The following is a 16,062-nucleotide window of genomic DNA, read 5'->3' as shown; positions in this document are numbered from 1 at the left end:
ACAGGCGATTCCACGTCCCAGCAGTAATCGTTTCTCCATCCAGGACACTGAGGTTCATCTATGGCTGTCTGCAAAAGTCTGTGCAACAGAAATGGTCCGCAAACACCACCATGAGGACCAGAGTCGTCAGGTAAACACACACACACACACACACACATTTTCATGGCAATTTATAGTTTATTTATTTATTTTCTTCTTTTCATTGTAATTATGGTTTTGACATTGAACAGAGTTGTCAAAACTATGAGATGTGCTATAATTCTGCTTTTATAAAATGTAACCTTGCAATATTCACTTAGTTATTGTTTAAATCTGTGATATTGTGACAAAGTAGAATATCTCTGCATTGGTCAAACTTGACACTTCACTTTGCTCCTCCAGTGGTTTTGTCTTCCTGAGACTGATCTGTCCCGCCATCCTCAACCCCAGGATGTTCAACATCATCGCTGGTGAGCCACACACACACATGTACACACACACCACAGACAAAACCTATTTCCTGTGAAACTTGTTTTTCTTTTTAACGTTTCCAGTTTTTTAGGACACACACACTTCCTGTTTTGCTACTTTATTCCCTGTGCTTTTGTGTTGAATCGTGCCGATCACATCCCTGCAGGTTGTATTGATGTGTGTCTTGTTTCTCTCCAGACCCTCCGTCGTCCACCGCGGGCAGAACGCTCACGCTGGTGGCTAAGTCGGTCCAGAACCTGGCCAACCTGGTGGAGTTTGGTGCCAAGGTGCGGCTCCTTTACCTTTTTACCTGTGGTTCAATCAAGGAAACATGCAATAGAAATGTCTGTTGTCTAGCTACACTTCTCTCCTGTCTTCTCTCCTGTCTAGCTACACTTCTCTCCTGTCTAGCTACACTTCTCTCCTGTCTTCTCTCCTGTCTAGCTACACTTCTCTCCTGTCTAGCTACACTTCTCTCCTGTCTTCTCTCCTGTCTAGCTACACTTCTCTCCCGTTTTGTCTCCTGTCTAGCTACACTTTTCTCCTGTCTAGCTACACTTCTTTCCTGTCTAGCTACACTTCTCTCCTGTCTAGCTACACTTCTCTCCTGTCTAGCTACACTTCTCTCCTGTCTAGCTACACTTCTCTCCCGTTTTGTCTCCTGTCTAGCTACACTTCTCTCCTGTCTAGCTACACTTCTCTCCTGTCTAGCTACACTTCTCTCCTGTCTAGCTACACTTCTCTCCTGTCTAGCTACACTTCTCTCCCGTTTTGTCTCCTGTCTAGCTACACTTCTCACCTGTCTAGCTACTCTTCTCCTCTGTCTAGCTACACTTCTCTCCTGTCTAGCTACACTTATCACATGTCTAGCTACACGTCTCACCTGTCTAGCTACACTTCTCTCCTGTCTAGCTACCCTTCTCTCCTGTCTAGCTACACTTCTCTCCTGTCTAGCTACACTTCTCTCCTGTCTAGCTACACTTCTCTCCTGTCTAGCTACACTTCTCACCTGTCTAGCTACTCTTCTCTCCTGTCTAGCTACACTTCCCTCCTGTCTAGCTACACTTCTCTCCTGTCTAGCTACACTTCTCTCCTGTCTAGCTACACTTATCACCTGTCTAGCTACCCTTCTCTCCTGTCTACCTACACTTCTCTCCTGTCTAGCTACACTTCTCTCCTGTCTAGCTACACTTCTCTCCTGTCTAGCTACACTTCACTCCCGTTTTGTCTCCTGTCTAGCTACTCTTCTCTCCTGTCTAGCTACACTTCCCTCCTGTCTAGCTACACTTCTCTTCTGTCTTCTCTCCTGTCTAGCTACACTTCTCTCATGTCTAGCTACACTTCTCTCCTGTCTAGCTACACTTCTCTCCTGTCTTCTCTCCTGTCTAGCTACACTTCTCTCCCGTTTTGTCTCCTGTCTAGCTACACTTCTCTCCTGTCTAGCTACACTTCTCTCCTGTCTAGCTACACTTCTCTCCTGTCTAGCTACACTTATCACCTGCCTAGCTACACTTCTCTCCTGTCTAGCTACACTTCTCTCCTGTCTAGCTACACTTCTCTCCCGTTTTGTCTCCTGTTTAGCTACACTTCTCTCCTGTCTAGCTACACTTCTCTCCTGTCTAGCTACACTTCTCTCCTGTCTAGCTACACTTTTCTCCTGTCTAGCTACACTTCTCACCTGTCTAGCTACACTTCTCTCCTGTCTTCTCTCCTGTCTAGCTACACTTCTCCCGTTTTGTCTCCTGTCTAGCTACACTTCTATCCTGTCTAGCTACACTTATCTCCTGTCTAGCTACACTTCTCTCCTGTCTAGCTACACTTATCACATGTCTAGCTACACTTCTCTCCTGTCTAGCTACACTTCTCTCCTGTCTAGCTACACTTATCTCCCGTTTTGTCTCCTACCTGTCTAGCTACTCTTCTCTCCTGTCTAGCTACACTTCTCTCCTCTCTAGCTACACTTCTCTCCTGTCTAGCTACTCTTCTCTCCTGTCTGGCTACACCTCTCTCCTGTCTAGCTACACTTCTCTCCTGTCTAGCTACACTTCTCTCCTGTCTAGCTACACTTCTCTCCCGTTTTGTCTCCTGTCTAGCTACACTTCTCTCCTGTCTAGCTACACTTCTCTCCTGTCTAGCTACACTTCTTTCCTGTCTAGCTACACTTCTCTCCTGTCTAGCTACACTTCTCTCCTGTATTCTCTCCTGTCTAGCTACACCTCTCTCCCGTTTTGTCTCCTGTCTAGCTACACTTCTCTCCTGTCTAGCTACACTTCTCTCCTGTCTAGCTACACTTCTCTCCTGTCTAGCTACACTTCTCTCCTGTCTAGCTACAATTCTCTCCTGTCTAGCTACACCTCTCTCCTGTCTAGCTACACTTCTCTCCTGTCTAGCTACACTTCTCTCCTGTCTAGCTACACTTCTCTCCTGTCTAGCTACACTTATCACCTGTCTAGCTACACTTCTCTCCTGTCTAGCTACACTTCTCTCCTGTCTAGCTACTCTTCTCTCCTGTCTAGCTACACTTCTCTCCTGTCTTCTCTCCTGTCTAGCTACACCTCTCCCGTTTTGTCTCCTGTTTAGCTACACTTCTCTCCTGTCTAGCTACACTTCTCTCCTGTCTAGCTACACTTATCACCTGTCTAGCTACATTTCTCTCCTGTCTAGCTACACTTCTCTCCTGTCTAGCTACAATTCTCTCCTGTCTAGCTACTCTTCTCTCCTGTCTAGCTACACCTCTCTCCTGTCTAGCTACACTTCTCTCCTGTCTAGCTACACTTCTCTCCTGTCTAGCTACACTTCTCTCCCATTTTGTCTCCTGTCTAGCTACACTTCTCTCCTGTCTTCTCTCCTGTCTAGCTACACCTCTCTCCTGTTTTGTCTCCTGTCTAGCTACACTTCTCACCTGGCTAGCTACATGTCTCTCCTGTCTAGCTACTCTTCTCTCCTGTCTAGCTACACTTATCTCCTGTCTAGCTACACTTCTCTCCTGTCTTCTCTCCTGTCTTGCTGTCTTCTCCCGTATTGTCTCCTGTCTAGCTACACTTCACTCCTGTCTTCTCACCTGTCTAGCTACACTTCTCTCCTGTCTAGCTACACTTCTCTCCTGTCTTCTCACCTGTCTAGCTACACTTCTCTCCTGTCTTCTCTCCTGTCTAGCTGTCTTCTCTCCCGTATTGTCTCCTGTCTAGCTACACTTCTCTCCTGTCTAGCTACACTTCTCTCCTGTCTAGCTACACTTATCTCCTGTCTAGCTACCCTTCTCTCCTGTCTAGCTACACTTATCACATGTCTAGCTACACTTCTCTCCTGTCTAGCTACACTTCTCTCCTGTCTAGCTACACTTATCTCCCGTTTTATCTCCTACCTGTCTAGCTACTCTTCTCTCCTGTCTAGCTACACTTCTCTCCTCTCTAGCTACACTTCTCTCCTGTCTAGCTACTCTTCTCTCCTGTCTGGCTACACCTCTCTCCTGCCTAGCTACACTTCTCTCCTGTCTAGCTACACTTCTCTCCTGTCTAGCTACACTTCTCTCCCGTTTTGTCTCCTGTCTAGCTACACTTCTCTCCTGTCTAGCTACACTTCTCTCCTGTCTAGCTACACTTCTTTCCTGTCTAGCTACACTTCTCTCATGTCTAGCTACACTTCTCTCCTGTCTAGCTACACTTCTCTCCCGTTTTGTCTCCTGTCTAGCTACACTTCTCTCCTGTCTAGCTACACTTCTATCCTGTCTAGCTACACTTCTCTCCTGTATTCTCTCCTGTCTAGCTACACCTCTCTCCCATTTTGTCTCCTGTCTAGCTACACTTCTCTCCTGTCTAGCTACACTTCTCTCCTGTCTAGCTACACTTCTCTCCTGTCTAGCTACACTTCTCTCCTGTCTAGCTACAATTCTCTCCTGTCTAGCTACACCTCTCTCCTGTCTAGCTACACTTCTCTCCTGTCTAGCTACACTTCTCTCCTGTCTAGCTACACTTCTCTCCTGTCTAGCTACACTTATCACCTGTCTAGCTACACTTCTCTCCTGTCTAGCTACACTTCTCTCCTGTCTAGCTACTCTTCTCTCCTGTCTAGCTACACTTCTCTCCTGTCTTCTCTCCTGTCTAGCTACACCTCTCCCGTTTTGTCTCCTGTCTAGCTACACTTCTCTCCTGTCTAGCTACACTTCTCTCCTGTCTAGCTACACTTATCACCTGTCTAGCTACATTTCTCCTGTCTAGCTACACTTCTCTCCTGTCTAGCTACAATTCTCTCCTGTCTAGCTACTCTTCTCTCCTGTCTAGCTACACCTCTCTCCTGTCTAGCTACACTTCTCTCCTGTCTAGCTACACTTCTCTCCTGTCTAGCTACACTTCTCTCCCATTTTGTCTCCTGTCTAGCTACACTTCTCTCCTGTCTTCTCTCCTGTCTAGCTACACCTCTCTCCTGTTTTGTCTCCTGTCTAGCTACACTTCTCACCTGGCTAGCTACATGTCTCTCCTGTCTAGCTACTCTTCTCTCCTGTCTAGCTACACTTATCTCCTGTCTAGCTACACTTCTCTCCTGTCTTCTCTCCTGTCTTGCTGTCTTCTCTCCCGTATTGTCTCCTGTCTAGCTACACTTCACTCCTGTCTTCTCACCTGTCTAGCTACACTTCTCTCCCATCTTGTCTCCTGTCTAGCTACACTTCTCTCCTGTCTTCTCTCCTGTCTAGCTGTCTTCTCTCCCGTATTGTCTCCTGTCTAGCTGCACTTCTCTCCTGTCTTCTCTCCTGTCTAGCTACACTTCTCCCCTGTCTAGCTACACTTCTCTCCTGTCTAGCTACACTTGTCTCCTGTCTAGCTACACTTGTCTCCTGTCTAGCTACTCTTCTCTCCTGTCTAGCTACTCTTCTTTCCTGTCTAGCTACTCTTCTCTCCTGTCTAGCTACACTTGTCTCCTGTCTAGCTACTCTTCTCTCCTGTCTAGCTACTCTTCTTTCCTGTCTAGCTACTCTTCTCTCCTGTCTAGCTACACTTGTCTCCTGCCTAGCCTCACTTATCTCCTGTCTAGCTACACTGCTCGCCCATCTTGTCTCCTGTCTAGCTACACTGAGCATTCACTCAAAAAAAAAGAGGTCTATAATAATAATGAAAATAAACTACATTCAATTTAACTTACCCAAACAAAATGTTGGTTGTCTTTCAGGGTGGTGACGGGCATTTTTCCTGTGCACAAATAAACTCATGAACATAGTTAAAGGCAAGTCCCCAAAATCTCAGTGTAAAGGAACTCAGCGATGGCCGGGACGTCTTCGAGCAAGCATATGGCCCCGCCTTCTCCTCGTGAGTGATGTCGTGTTTCAGAGCAATATGCTGACGAGAGGAAGTCATGGCCATCTTTGATCTGGAGTATGATTCTCTTTAAATACATCTAAAGGTTTATTTGTGCATAGGAGATGTAGCGCCTGTTACTGCCATGAAAGTGGACAAGTGAAACACAAAGTAAGTGAAATTCGACATTGTTTTTTCATTACAGACTTTTAGTAGGGTGATTTCTCTGCCAAGTAACACAGATCCTTCAGGGAGAGACAACAACTGATATATGAGCAGACTTCCAAAGGCTCCTGTGTCAAGGCTTAGGGAATCATTCTGTCACTTGAGTTTTGCTCTCAATTGATTTGCAGAAATTAGGGATGCTCGATATTGGCTTTTTTACCTATACCGATATTGTCCAACTCTTAATTTCCGATACCGATATCAACCGATACCGATATATGCAGGGTTTCCCCCCCCCCCCCCAAAAATGGAATAATTTCAGGTAATTAACATTACATATCTCTTGTTGTGGAATTAACACAACATTATGCATACTTTTGACAATAAATAAAATCTGAATTTGTTCTTACTTGGTTTCCTGGGTAAATAAAAAAAAAAATTGAAAACCGATACCGATATTTTCCGATATCACATTTGAATGCCTATATCGGCCGATAATATCGGTAGGCCGATAATATCGGACATCCCTAGCAGAAATGTATTTTATAACTTTCGAGGGTTGTCAGGAGTGCAGGGATACATCTTGTCATGTTTGATCATAATCATATATTGGTTCATATATCACGTCATAATGTATTTTCATTCCAGCTGTGGTCAGGACAGGTTACTAAAAGTACTGCTAAATCTGTCCTGTCAGACTGATGCATGTGTCTGTTCTCACAGGAACCCTACATGGAGGGAGTGAACCCCTTCATTAAAAACAACAAACATAGAATGATCATGTTTCTGGATGAGTTGGGGGTGAGTCACCATCTTTTTTACATACATTATATCTATGGAAATCGTGTCATGCAGAATGTAATTACTCAAGTCTTCTGTGAAACAATGAACAATGAACAATGAACATTGAGTGCCACAGAACACTGAACTATCCACACACAAGCACACACGAGCACACACACGACACGCACGCTGTGCACGCTCACACACTAGCAGCCACTTTAACACGAGCGGGCACACACTCACGCCGCACACACGCACACTTATGGCCAAGAGGAAAGGCCACTTTAAATTAGAGTTGTTCCGATACCGATACCAGTATCGGAAATGCCGCCGATACTGCCTAAAATGCTGGTATCGGTATCGGCGAGTACCCTCTAATGTTGCGTTCCGATACCATATGACGTAATTTATCAACAACACTGCGGACGTTGGGCTCTGTAGATACTTTATATACTCATACTTCGCTGGGTGAGCATTATAAAACAAACGTGTGCTTAATCGACCGTGAATTAAAGTGTCAATTGCCATTAACAGCAGAGCAGATACTTTCTTAAAATGCCATTGTCCCGACAGCGCTGTTGACGGGGAGCTCTGATGAGTTCGCTTGGTGGCTGGTGTTATTAGCATTGAACAGCTAACCGAAAGCTAGCTTTGACGTTACCTTGGCTAAAGTTGGGGCTATTCATAATCCAGCAATAATGACTGCAGATCTGCAAGCAAAGTACAGCAAGTTGGCAAAGGAGTATTCCAAGTTAAATCACAATGTCACCGGCAGTAACGTTACAGTCTTTCCATATAGCGGTAGCTCATGCTAGCTAACCTAGCTCACGGTAACGTTGTCATTGCACAATTGCACGTCGCGTACACAATTAATGACATGTTGCGGACAGCCATATCGGCGACAATGTTTAGCTTTTAGTGCCAAATGATAAGAGTCTGAGGCGGAGTCTCAAAAGAGAATGTTGAATATTTATTGTGCAAAAATCACAACAACAGAGCCTCTGGTACTAAACGGAGCCTTCTTGTGGAAGCAAGTGCAGCAACGAATAATGTCCGTGTGGAACTAATGTGCCAACAACCTTTCCGTGGGTGAACTCATTGAGATAGTTTTCAATTACTGATACTAATACTAATCTATACAATCACCTGTTGAATAAATACCATTACTTTATAGTTATTACTAAAAAACAGTATATATAAAACAGTAGCTGTATTAAAAAAAAAAACGTTTTATAATTTATATAATATTTTTTTTATTTTTTTAATGTATGCACTGGTATCGGATAAGTATCGGTATCGGCCGATACCCAAAGCTTAGGTATCGGAATCGGATCGGAAAGGAAAAAATTGTATCGGAACATCTCTACTTTAAATTAGTATAACAACAGGAACAGTGTATTGCACTACTAAAGCTACCTAGCATGTCCTATATGCTCTGTAAATACTATGTACAGATACCGAGATGTCACACCATGTTACCTGTTACCTGTTTATTGCACAATGTTGTTTTTTTATTGGATTCTATTATATGTTGTACCACTGTTTTTTTATTGGATTCTATTATATGTTGTACCACTGTATTGCACATCGTCGCGGGCAAGACCACCCGCATTTCATTGTATACTTGTATGCTGTGACAATTAAAACTCTTGACTTGACTTGACTTGACTTAAACCCAGAAGCTCTCGCTGGACATTGTGTATTGTGCCAGAGATTCTGGGGTTAGCATAAGGAATGTGTGTGCAGGAAAGTTGAATGTTCAAAGTCTTAGCCTCCATTTGCTGTAAGGTTGCTGTGAAATTATCATCAATCTGAATTCATTAGTTCAGTGTTTAAACACTATGGACGGAGTTTGTGCCATTTATTTGCGTGCAATATTTATAAATTTTACCTGTGAGAGTTGTGTGTGGTTTGTTGTTTCAAGTGTGTCTGCGACATACGGTTAAAATCCATTGGGGTTGTCGTGAAATTGAAACGCCACCTCTGGACAGCTTTTAGATCGCTTGGAATATGAATCTTGAGCATGAGATTATAAAGAGACCTGCAGAGAGGTAGACAAAAAGAGGGAGATTGACAAATACATTTCTGTCTACATCGAGCCCACTCTATTTACGAAAATGTATGGATGTGTGTGTGTTTCCAGAATGTCCCTGACCTCCCTGAAGCCACAGAGCACTTTAGGACAGATCTGTCCCGGGACCTGGCAGCGCTCCACGAGCTCTGTGTCACACACTCAGACGAACTCCGCACTCTGAGCAACGAGAGGGGAGCACAGCAGGTCAGTGAGCCCTGGACACTCTCTCTCCCTCGCTATGGACGAGTACAAGGCAGCAGCATATAGTATGCGCATGGAGGTAAAGGCTACTAAACGGAGATATGGGAGCAGGCTGGAGACACAGATGGACCAAAACGATACCGGGGGCTTATGGCAGGGACTATGGACAATAACTGATTACAGGTCAGCCCCTCCTCAATCGTGAGTGCTGATGCTTCCCTAGCGAACAAGCTCAACTCCTTTTACGCGCGGTTTGGGTCGGGCAGTGGCGACGTTAGCTCATCGGCTAGCGACGTCACTGACTACCGCAACGGGAGGGAGTTCCTCCGCTTGGGAGGAACACACACTCTCGGTGACGGAGCACAGCGTGAGGAGAGCGTTTATAGGGGTGAACACTAGGAAAGCTGCAGGCCCAGATGGGATAACAGGGCGAATACTTAAATCCTGTGCTAACCAGCTAGCCCCAGTGTTCACCACTATATTCAACCTATCCCTGGCCGAGTCCGTGGTCCCTGCCTGCTTCAAGGTGTCCACTATAATCCTTCCCTGTACCAAAAAACTCCTCCCCAGCAGGCCTAAATGCAGGCATTAAAGCGTTCCGTCTCTAGACGGATTTCCGTCAATTTGATTGGGGAGATCCGTCAATTTGATTCGCAGTCTGACGGAATTGGCTACCTTGGTATAATATGATTTGTAGATGCATACAGATCGAAACAAAATTTAGCCAATCAGAGGTGCCAAATATCATGAAAAAGGGAATTTTTTTCTATCGCGGCGCGGCCGAGCCAAGCAGTCATTGTCACTCAGCGACTCGAGAGACAGGAGTACCCTCTAATTCTGCGCTCTGATACCATATGACGTAATTTATCAACAACACATGCGGTCTGCTGAGTGAGCATTATAAAACAAACGTGTTTTTAATCTACCGTGAATGAAAGTGTCAATGCTGTTTGTCATTTTAACAGCAGATACTTTCTTAAATGCCATCGTCCCGAGAGAGGGGTGTTGACGGGGAGCTCTGATGGGTTCGCTTGCTGGTGTTATTAGCATTAGCTGTAGAGCTAACCGAAAAGCTAGTTTTAGCTTTAACGTTACCTTGGCTAAAGTTTGGGCTATTCATAATCCAGCAATAATGGCTGCAGACCTGCAAGCAAAGTACAGCAAGTTGGCACAGGAGTATTCCAAGGTAAATCACTTTTCACCAGTAACGTTACATTGTCTTGTTTCCATCTAGCTCGCGTTAACTGGCTAACCTAGCTCACGTTAACCTAGCTCACGCTAACGTCGTCACTGATCGACCTCTCGCACACAATTAATGACATGTTGCGGACAGCCATATCGGTGACAATGTTTAGCTTTTAGTGCCAAATGATAAGAGTCTGAGGCGGAGTCTCAAAAGAGAATGTTGAATATTTGCAAAAGTCACAACAGCGCCTTTACTACTAACTGAAGTTACCGGAGCCTGTTCTGGAGTGCAACAACATATAACGTCCGTGCGGAATCGATAAAAAAAAAATTTATAATTTTTTATTTTAATTTTTTTTATGTATGCACTGGTATCGGATCAGTATCGGTATCGGCCGATACCCAAAGCTTAGGTATCGGAATCGGATCGGGAAGGGAAAAATGGTATCGGAACATCTCTAGTTTAGTTCATGGTTCAAAGTAATGGGAAAAGGGTGCTAGCTCGCCATCAATCAGAAGATAGCCACAAGACTTGCATTCACGCTCTCCAGCACACAGCCTCCCTGCCTGGCACAACAACCACAACAGTAGGGTCTATAGTCAGTCAGGACAGTAGGCTCCCTTAAAACGCTAACGCTATTAAAAAAAAAAAATACAGTGGAGGTTAAAATAATAATGACTTGGCCTGAAAAAAAGTTCAGTCAGGAGAATTTTTTTTGCTTTAATCCCTGTAAATGACTACAGACCTGTGGCACTCACCTCTGTGGTCATGAAATGCTTTGAGAGGCTGGTCAAGGATTACATCTGTGCCTCCCTCCCTAGTACCATGGACTCATTGCAGTTTGCATACAGGACAAATGGGTCCACTGACGACGCGGTCTCCGAGGTACTGCACAACACCCTTTCTCACCTTGACAGTCAGAAGGGGGGCTATGTGAGATTGCTGTTCATTGACTATAGTTCAGCTTTCAATACCATAGTCCCCACCAGACTGGCTGACAAGTTGATCGATCTGGGTCTGAACTCTACCCTGAGCGCCTGGATCCTGGACTTTCTGACCGACAGGCCCCAGGCGGTCAGGGTGGGTGGACACACCTCCAACTCAATCACCCTGAGCATCGGGTCCCCCCAGGGCTGTGTTCTCAGCCCCCTGCTGTATTTGCTGTGTGGCCAGGTTCAGCTCCAACTCCATAGTGAAGTTTGCGGACGACACAGTGGTAGTGGGTCTGATCTCTGACAACCACGAGAAGGCCTACCGGGAGGAGGTTGATGTTATCCCTGAACATTAGTAAGACCAAGGAGCTGATCGTGGATTTTAGGAGAATACAGCAGGGGACACACGCCACTGTGGATTAATGGGGCTATCGTGGACAGGGTGAGCCGTTTTAAGTACCTGGGAGTCCACATCACAGAGGACCTGACATGGACAACACACATAGACACTGTGGTAAAAAAGGCAAAGTAGCACCTCTATCACCTGAGACAATTAAGGAAGTACAGAGTATCGGGGAAGATACTCCAGTCCTTCTACTCCGGGGCTGTAGAGAGCATTCTGACTGGGAATATCACTGCCTGGTTTGGCAACTGCACGGGCCGGCCCAGGACAGGAAGGTTCTACAGAGAGTGGTGCACTCAGCAGAGCATACTACAGGTATTGCACTACCACCCCTGCAGGACTTATACAATAGGAGGTGCAAATCCAGAGCTTGCAGAATAATGAAGGACCCTCACCACCCCAACAACAGCCTGTTCAAGCTGCGGTCAGGCAAGCGCCTCCGCATACACACAGCAAGAACAGAGACTCAGGCTCAGCTTCTTCCCCCAGGCCATCAGAACATTCAACACTGATCTCTCCACACACAAGCACTATCTCACACACAAACACACTACAGGTCACTTTAAACACAAAAGAAAAGGTCACTTTAAAGAAAAGAAACTAATACAATTAAAAATGTATTTGTATAGCCCGAGATCACATGGAATAGCCCCCATGGGCTATAGAAGTTCTTCTACAAGTCAAGAAGAAACATCGCAAGAGATCAAAAACCAAAAAAAACACCATAAAATCCAAATATGTGACACACCCAGGGGTGAATTGGCAAAGGGATTGCATGGCTTTTTCTGACGCTATGCCGGCGGAAATATCTCTGAAACACAGTTTGCTATTCACAAAGGAAGCGCAACGGGTAACTGCGATGCCTCGCAACATTGCGTCTCGGTGCATTGGTGCTATTTGCGGGTATTTAAATGAGGTAATATGGGTGGAACATGTTCCCCTTTCTATGCAAATGAGCCTCGTCAAAAACACACAAAGGCCAGCGCTAATTGCCATGTGCAGTTAAAGGGGACATGCATTATAAATGCCTTTTTTCTGTGTTTAGCATGGTTTTATAGTAATACAGGTTAGTATCAATGGGTCTGTGTCTCTAATTACCATATTGACTCATCAGTCTAGTCTCGAGTTCACAAGATCCTCCCTCACAACTGTTCTGATTTTTACGGTTTCCGTGACGTTAATATAGCATTGATTTGCATAGCTCCGCCCCTGGTTGTACTCACCTCCACCGCCCACATCAACCATTATTGTGCAGAGACCAGAGACCGCATCGTAACCCGACACTTCCTCAAACAGGGTTGGACAGGCAGAGAACGAGAGAGAGAGAGGGATGGCGGGAGGGACTGCACAAGTGTGTGTAAATGTGTGTGCGCCATCTCTCTCCCTCGTCGGGGACACACACAAACTTGACTGAGTGTGTGTCGGGACGCATCTCTCCTCTCTCTCTCTCTCCCTCGTCAGAGCATTACACACAAACTTGACTGCGTGTGTGTCGGGGACGCATCTCTCCTCTCTCCCTCTCACTTGCTTGTTCTCTCTCGCTCTCTCTCGTATGGATCACGCTGTGTAGGTGACTGTCACTGAAAGCGCTTATGGGCGGAGCCCATCCAATAATCCTGAGGCTGGAAAATGATGCTTTTGAGTACTCCATTAGAAATATAAAACAATGATTTTTTTTTTTAAATAAACCTTTCAGATGTCTTCCATAGACTCACAGGAATTGTGTAAAGTTGCCCAAATAGTGCAAGGAATAGCAATGCATGTCCCCTTTAAAGTGAAGCTATTTACGTCTTCAGAGACCTGGTGGTAACTAAGCGCATTTATAAAGGGACGTCATTGCCAGCGTTTCAGGTGATCATGGCACTGGCAGGCAGCAGTAATTGTTGCCAGGCGAAGGCATCGTAATGCCAGGCGTGCTCGTGAAAGAATATTTCGAATGAGAATATCACTTTTTGATTTAGGCGAGACCGAAATCAACCGGAGACACAGGTTGCCACCTCAAGCAATTCTTGATCTACTCGATGAAATCAAGGATGATATTGAGCCAGCCACCCAGAGATCCCATACAATCTTATTTATTATTTAAATATTGTATTCAACTTTGCCTGCCATGTTGCCACTGACAACATCTGGTTTCTTTGTTTGTGGGAAGACTGGCATTGCATGCTGTTCACCAGTGTATTGTAATCTGGTGTGAGCCAGCAGACGAGAGCAAAGTGGCGCGACATGGACAAATTTGGGTGATTTTGCACGAGCTCCCACGCATGCGCCCGTATTCTGATCCGCGCAATAATATTGCAATAATACGAGTAGATCTCATCGTGGGACACAAGTTCCCAATGCATTGTCCCGTGGGATTATGCCCCCCCCCCCCCCCCCGGCGATATTAATTGAGGGGCGGATTTGCGGTGATGGAGAAATGAAAGAGGCTAAATTTGATTAGAAGCGCATGGCTTGCCGCGGGCGACTCATGTGGTCCTTGGGGGCTACCTGGTGCCCGCAGGCACCGTGTTGGTGATATATATATATATAGTATATGATCATTTTGGTTCTATTCTCTTAACTAACTAACATTAAATGCAACTTTCTCACTGGCACAGTGCCTAACTTCGGTCTAAAGATTCAGCACCATGGACAGGTCTGCAATTCTTTTTTTTACATTTGATTATGTATGTCATCATGCAGCACAAGCACAATACAACAGAAATAAATAAATAAACCCATTATTATTTATTCATCCCAGATGAACATTCCGACGGCCTGTCTGCAGGCAGTCGGCCCTGTGCATGTTGCTATACATTAACAGTCGTCTATTATAATCACATTTAACATTTTAAGCATTTTGTGAGCAAACAAAATGTATTAGATTGGACATTTGAAAACGATCTCGAATGGCCAAAACATGTCTGGAGATTATAGCTTGCTAACGTTACCAATTAAACTTTTTTTTTCACCAGTTAATCTGAAAGGCGTGCTGATGAGCAGTAATGCAATGTCATGATTGTCGATTGATGGGAGTATAGATAAATAGACAGTTAATTAATAACTAACATAGATAGCATGGTAATAATACGTAGGTTATTGATCAATGAATGTATTGATCAATTAATTTATATTACAAATGATACATCAGTAGAAGTCATGTTATTTCCTCATTGTGAACTTGCTGTGCGATTGTCGCTCGAAAAAATAGTGGCGAGTGATGTCGTAGAGCACAGGAAAAACACATGTGAATTCTTACTCTGACTAGAGTCACGTTATTGTAATATCAAGATATATTAAATTTTTTCAACTGCAAATTATGTCCAACTTTAACATCTGCACTTTCTTTCAAATCAAAATATTGGAAACTTTTGGCATGAAAGGTCCATATTATCCAACCTATTGACGAGTGTATGGTAAATGAGAATGAACATTCTATTGTCGGCAAGCAAACGTCAATCTCGGTTTTGAGGGCATGATCAGATTGGTTGCTTCTTGTTCATAACCACGTGGTTGTGGAGCGTCACTGGTACACAGGGAACAAGAGTGCAAGGAGCAATGCATCCTTCTCGTCGCTAGCAACACAAAGTTCGACGAGAGGATGTTCGACAAGAGGATGACATCAACATGCGGCATGACACGGCTGAAATTTAGTTTGACGTGGAGCTAGGGCTGGGCGATATGGCCAAAAATGATATCACGATAACGATAATGTTATCATATCACTTGATATCGATAATTATTTTAATTATAATTAAGAAAGACAAGTCTGTCCACTGTCCCTGTTATAGGTCACAATTAAAAAAAATAAATTATTGATATTTTTTTATTATCGATTGTCTAATAATTGTCTCATGTCTCTGTCCGCAGCATGTGTTAAAAAAGCTGCTGGCCATCACAGAGCTCCTCCAGCAGAGGCAGGTTCACTATGCTGTATCCAACAGCAACAGGTAGTACTCCTCTCCTCCCTCCATCCCTCCGTCAGTCTCCTCCTCCGGAGTGGAGCATGCGGAGGGGAAACCTAGCATGTCCTACCCTCATCACCATGGCAACCCCACCTCCACCACCCTCCATCATCTCCTCCTACGATAGCCCTCCCCCCACCACCTTGTCTCCACCACCAGAGCTATGCAACAATAAGCTGCCGAACATCGTAAAACCAACACAGTACCTATAAACAGGAAATAAAACGGTGACTTTGACCGCTGTATGCACAGGAAAGATTTCCTTTGCTTTTTTTTTTTCTCTGTTCATGATTTCTATGACTTGCGTACATTACATTTCATTCCCTTCATCAACGGAGGCCAAATATATTATGATTTCAAATAGAAGCTTCTCGTTCCTGAGGTGTGTGTGGACAGCACAGGTTGCCAAAGTGTCTCCGTCTCCTCTGTCAATATGAGGACAGTAAACTGACATGAAGAGAGGCTAGTTCTCCCTCCTGCCGCCTCGTCTTTTTCTTATAACTGGATTATGAGCGATAATGCTTTTTATACTGTAATTTGTGACTGATTTATTTTATGGTTGTGACAAATACCCACAAAGAGCTGAAACTAGCATTTATATCTATTTGTTTTTTGTTGTTTTGTTTTTCTTTG

At 44.6% G+C, this 16,062-nt stretch overlaps 1 protein-coding gene across 3 annotated transcripts in view; it reads left to right on the top strand.

Moving 5' to 3' along the window:
- Positions 1-15,986, top strand: part of rasa1a (RAS p21 protein activator (GTPase activating protein) 1a) — a 112,356-nt gene extending 96,370 nt beyond the window's left edge. For 2 of the 3 annotated variants that reach the window (XM_084313055.1, XM_084313054.1), the window contains exons 20-25: positions 44-130; positions 382-449; positions 649-737; positions 6,627-6,704; positions 8,830-8,964; positions 15,335-15,986. In XM_084313055.1, the coding sequence (XP_084169181.1) occupies positions 44-130; positions 382-449; positions 649-737; positions 6,627-6,704; positions 8,830-8,964; positions 15,335-15,418 (541 nt within the window). In that variant the 3' untranslated portion in view covers positions 15,419-15,986. Of the gene's footprint in view, positions 1-43; positions 131-381; positions 450-648; positions 738-5,613; positions 5,910-6,626; positions 6,705-8,829; positions 8,965-15,334 lie in introns of those variants that run through there. The other variant, XR_014619597.1, reaches the window with a different exon arrangement.
- Positions 15,987-16,062: the final 76 nt, after the last annotated feature.

The sequence above is a fragment of the Notolepis coatsorum genome, assembly GCF_963971535.1.
Source record: "Notolepis coatsorum genome assembly, chromosome: 1".
Lineage (NCBI taxonomy): Eukaryota > Metazoa > Chordata > Actinopteri > Aulopiformes > Paralepididae > Notolepis > Notolepis coatsorum.
Note: the sequence above shows the minus strand (reverse complement) of the source record. Positions and strands in the feature narration are given on the sequence as shown.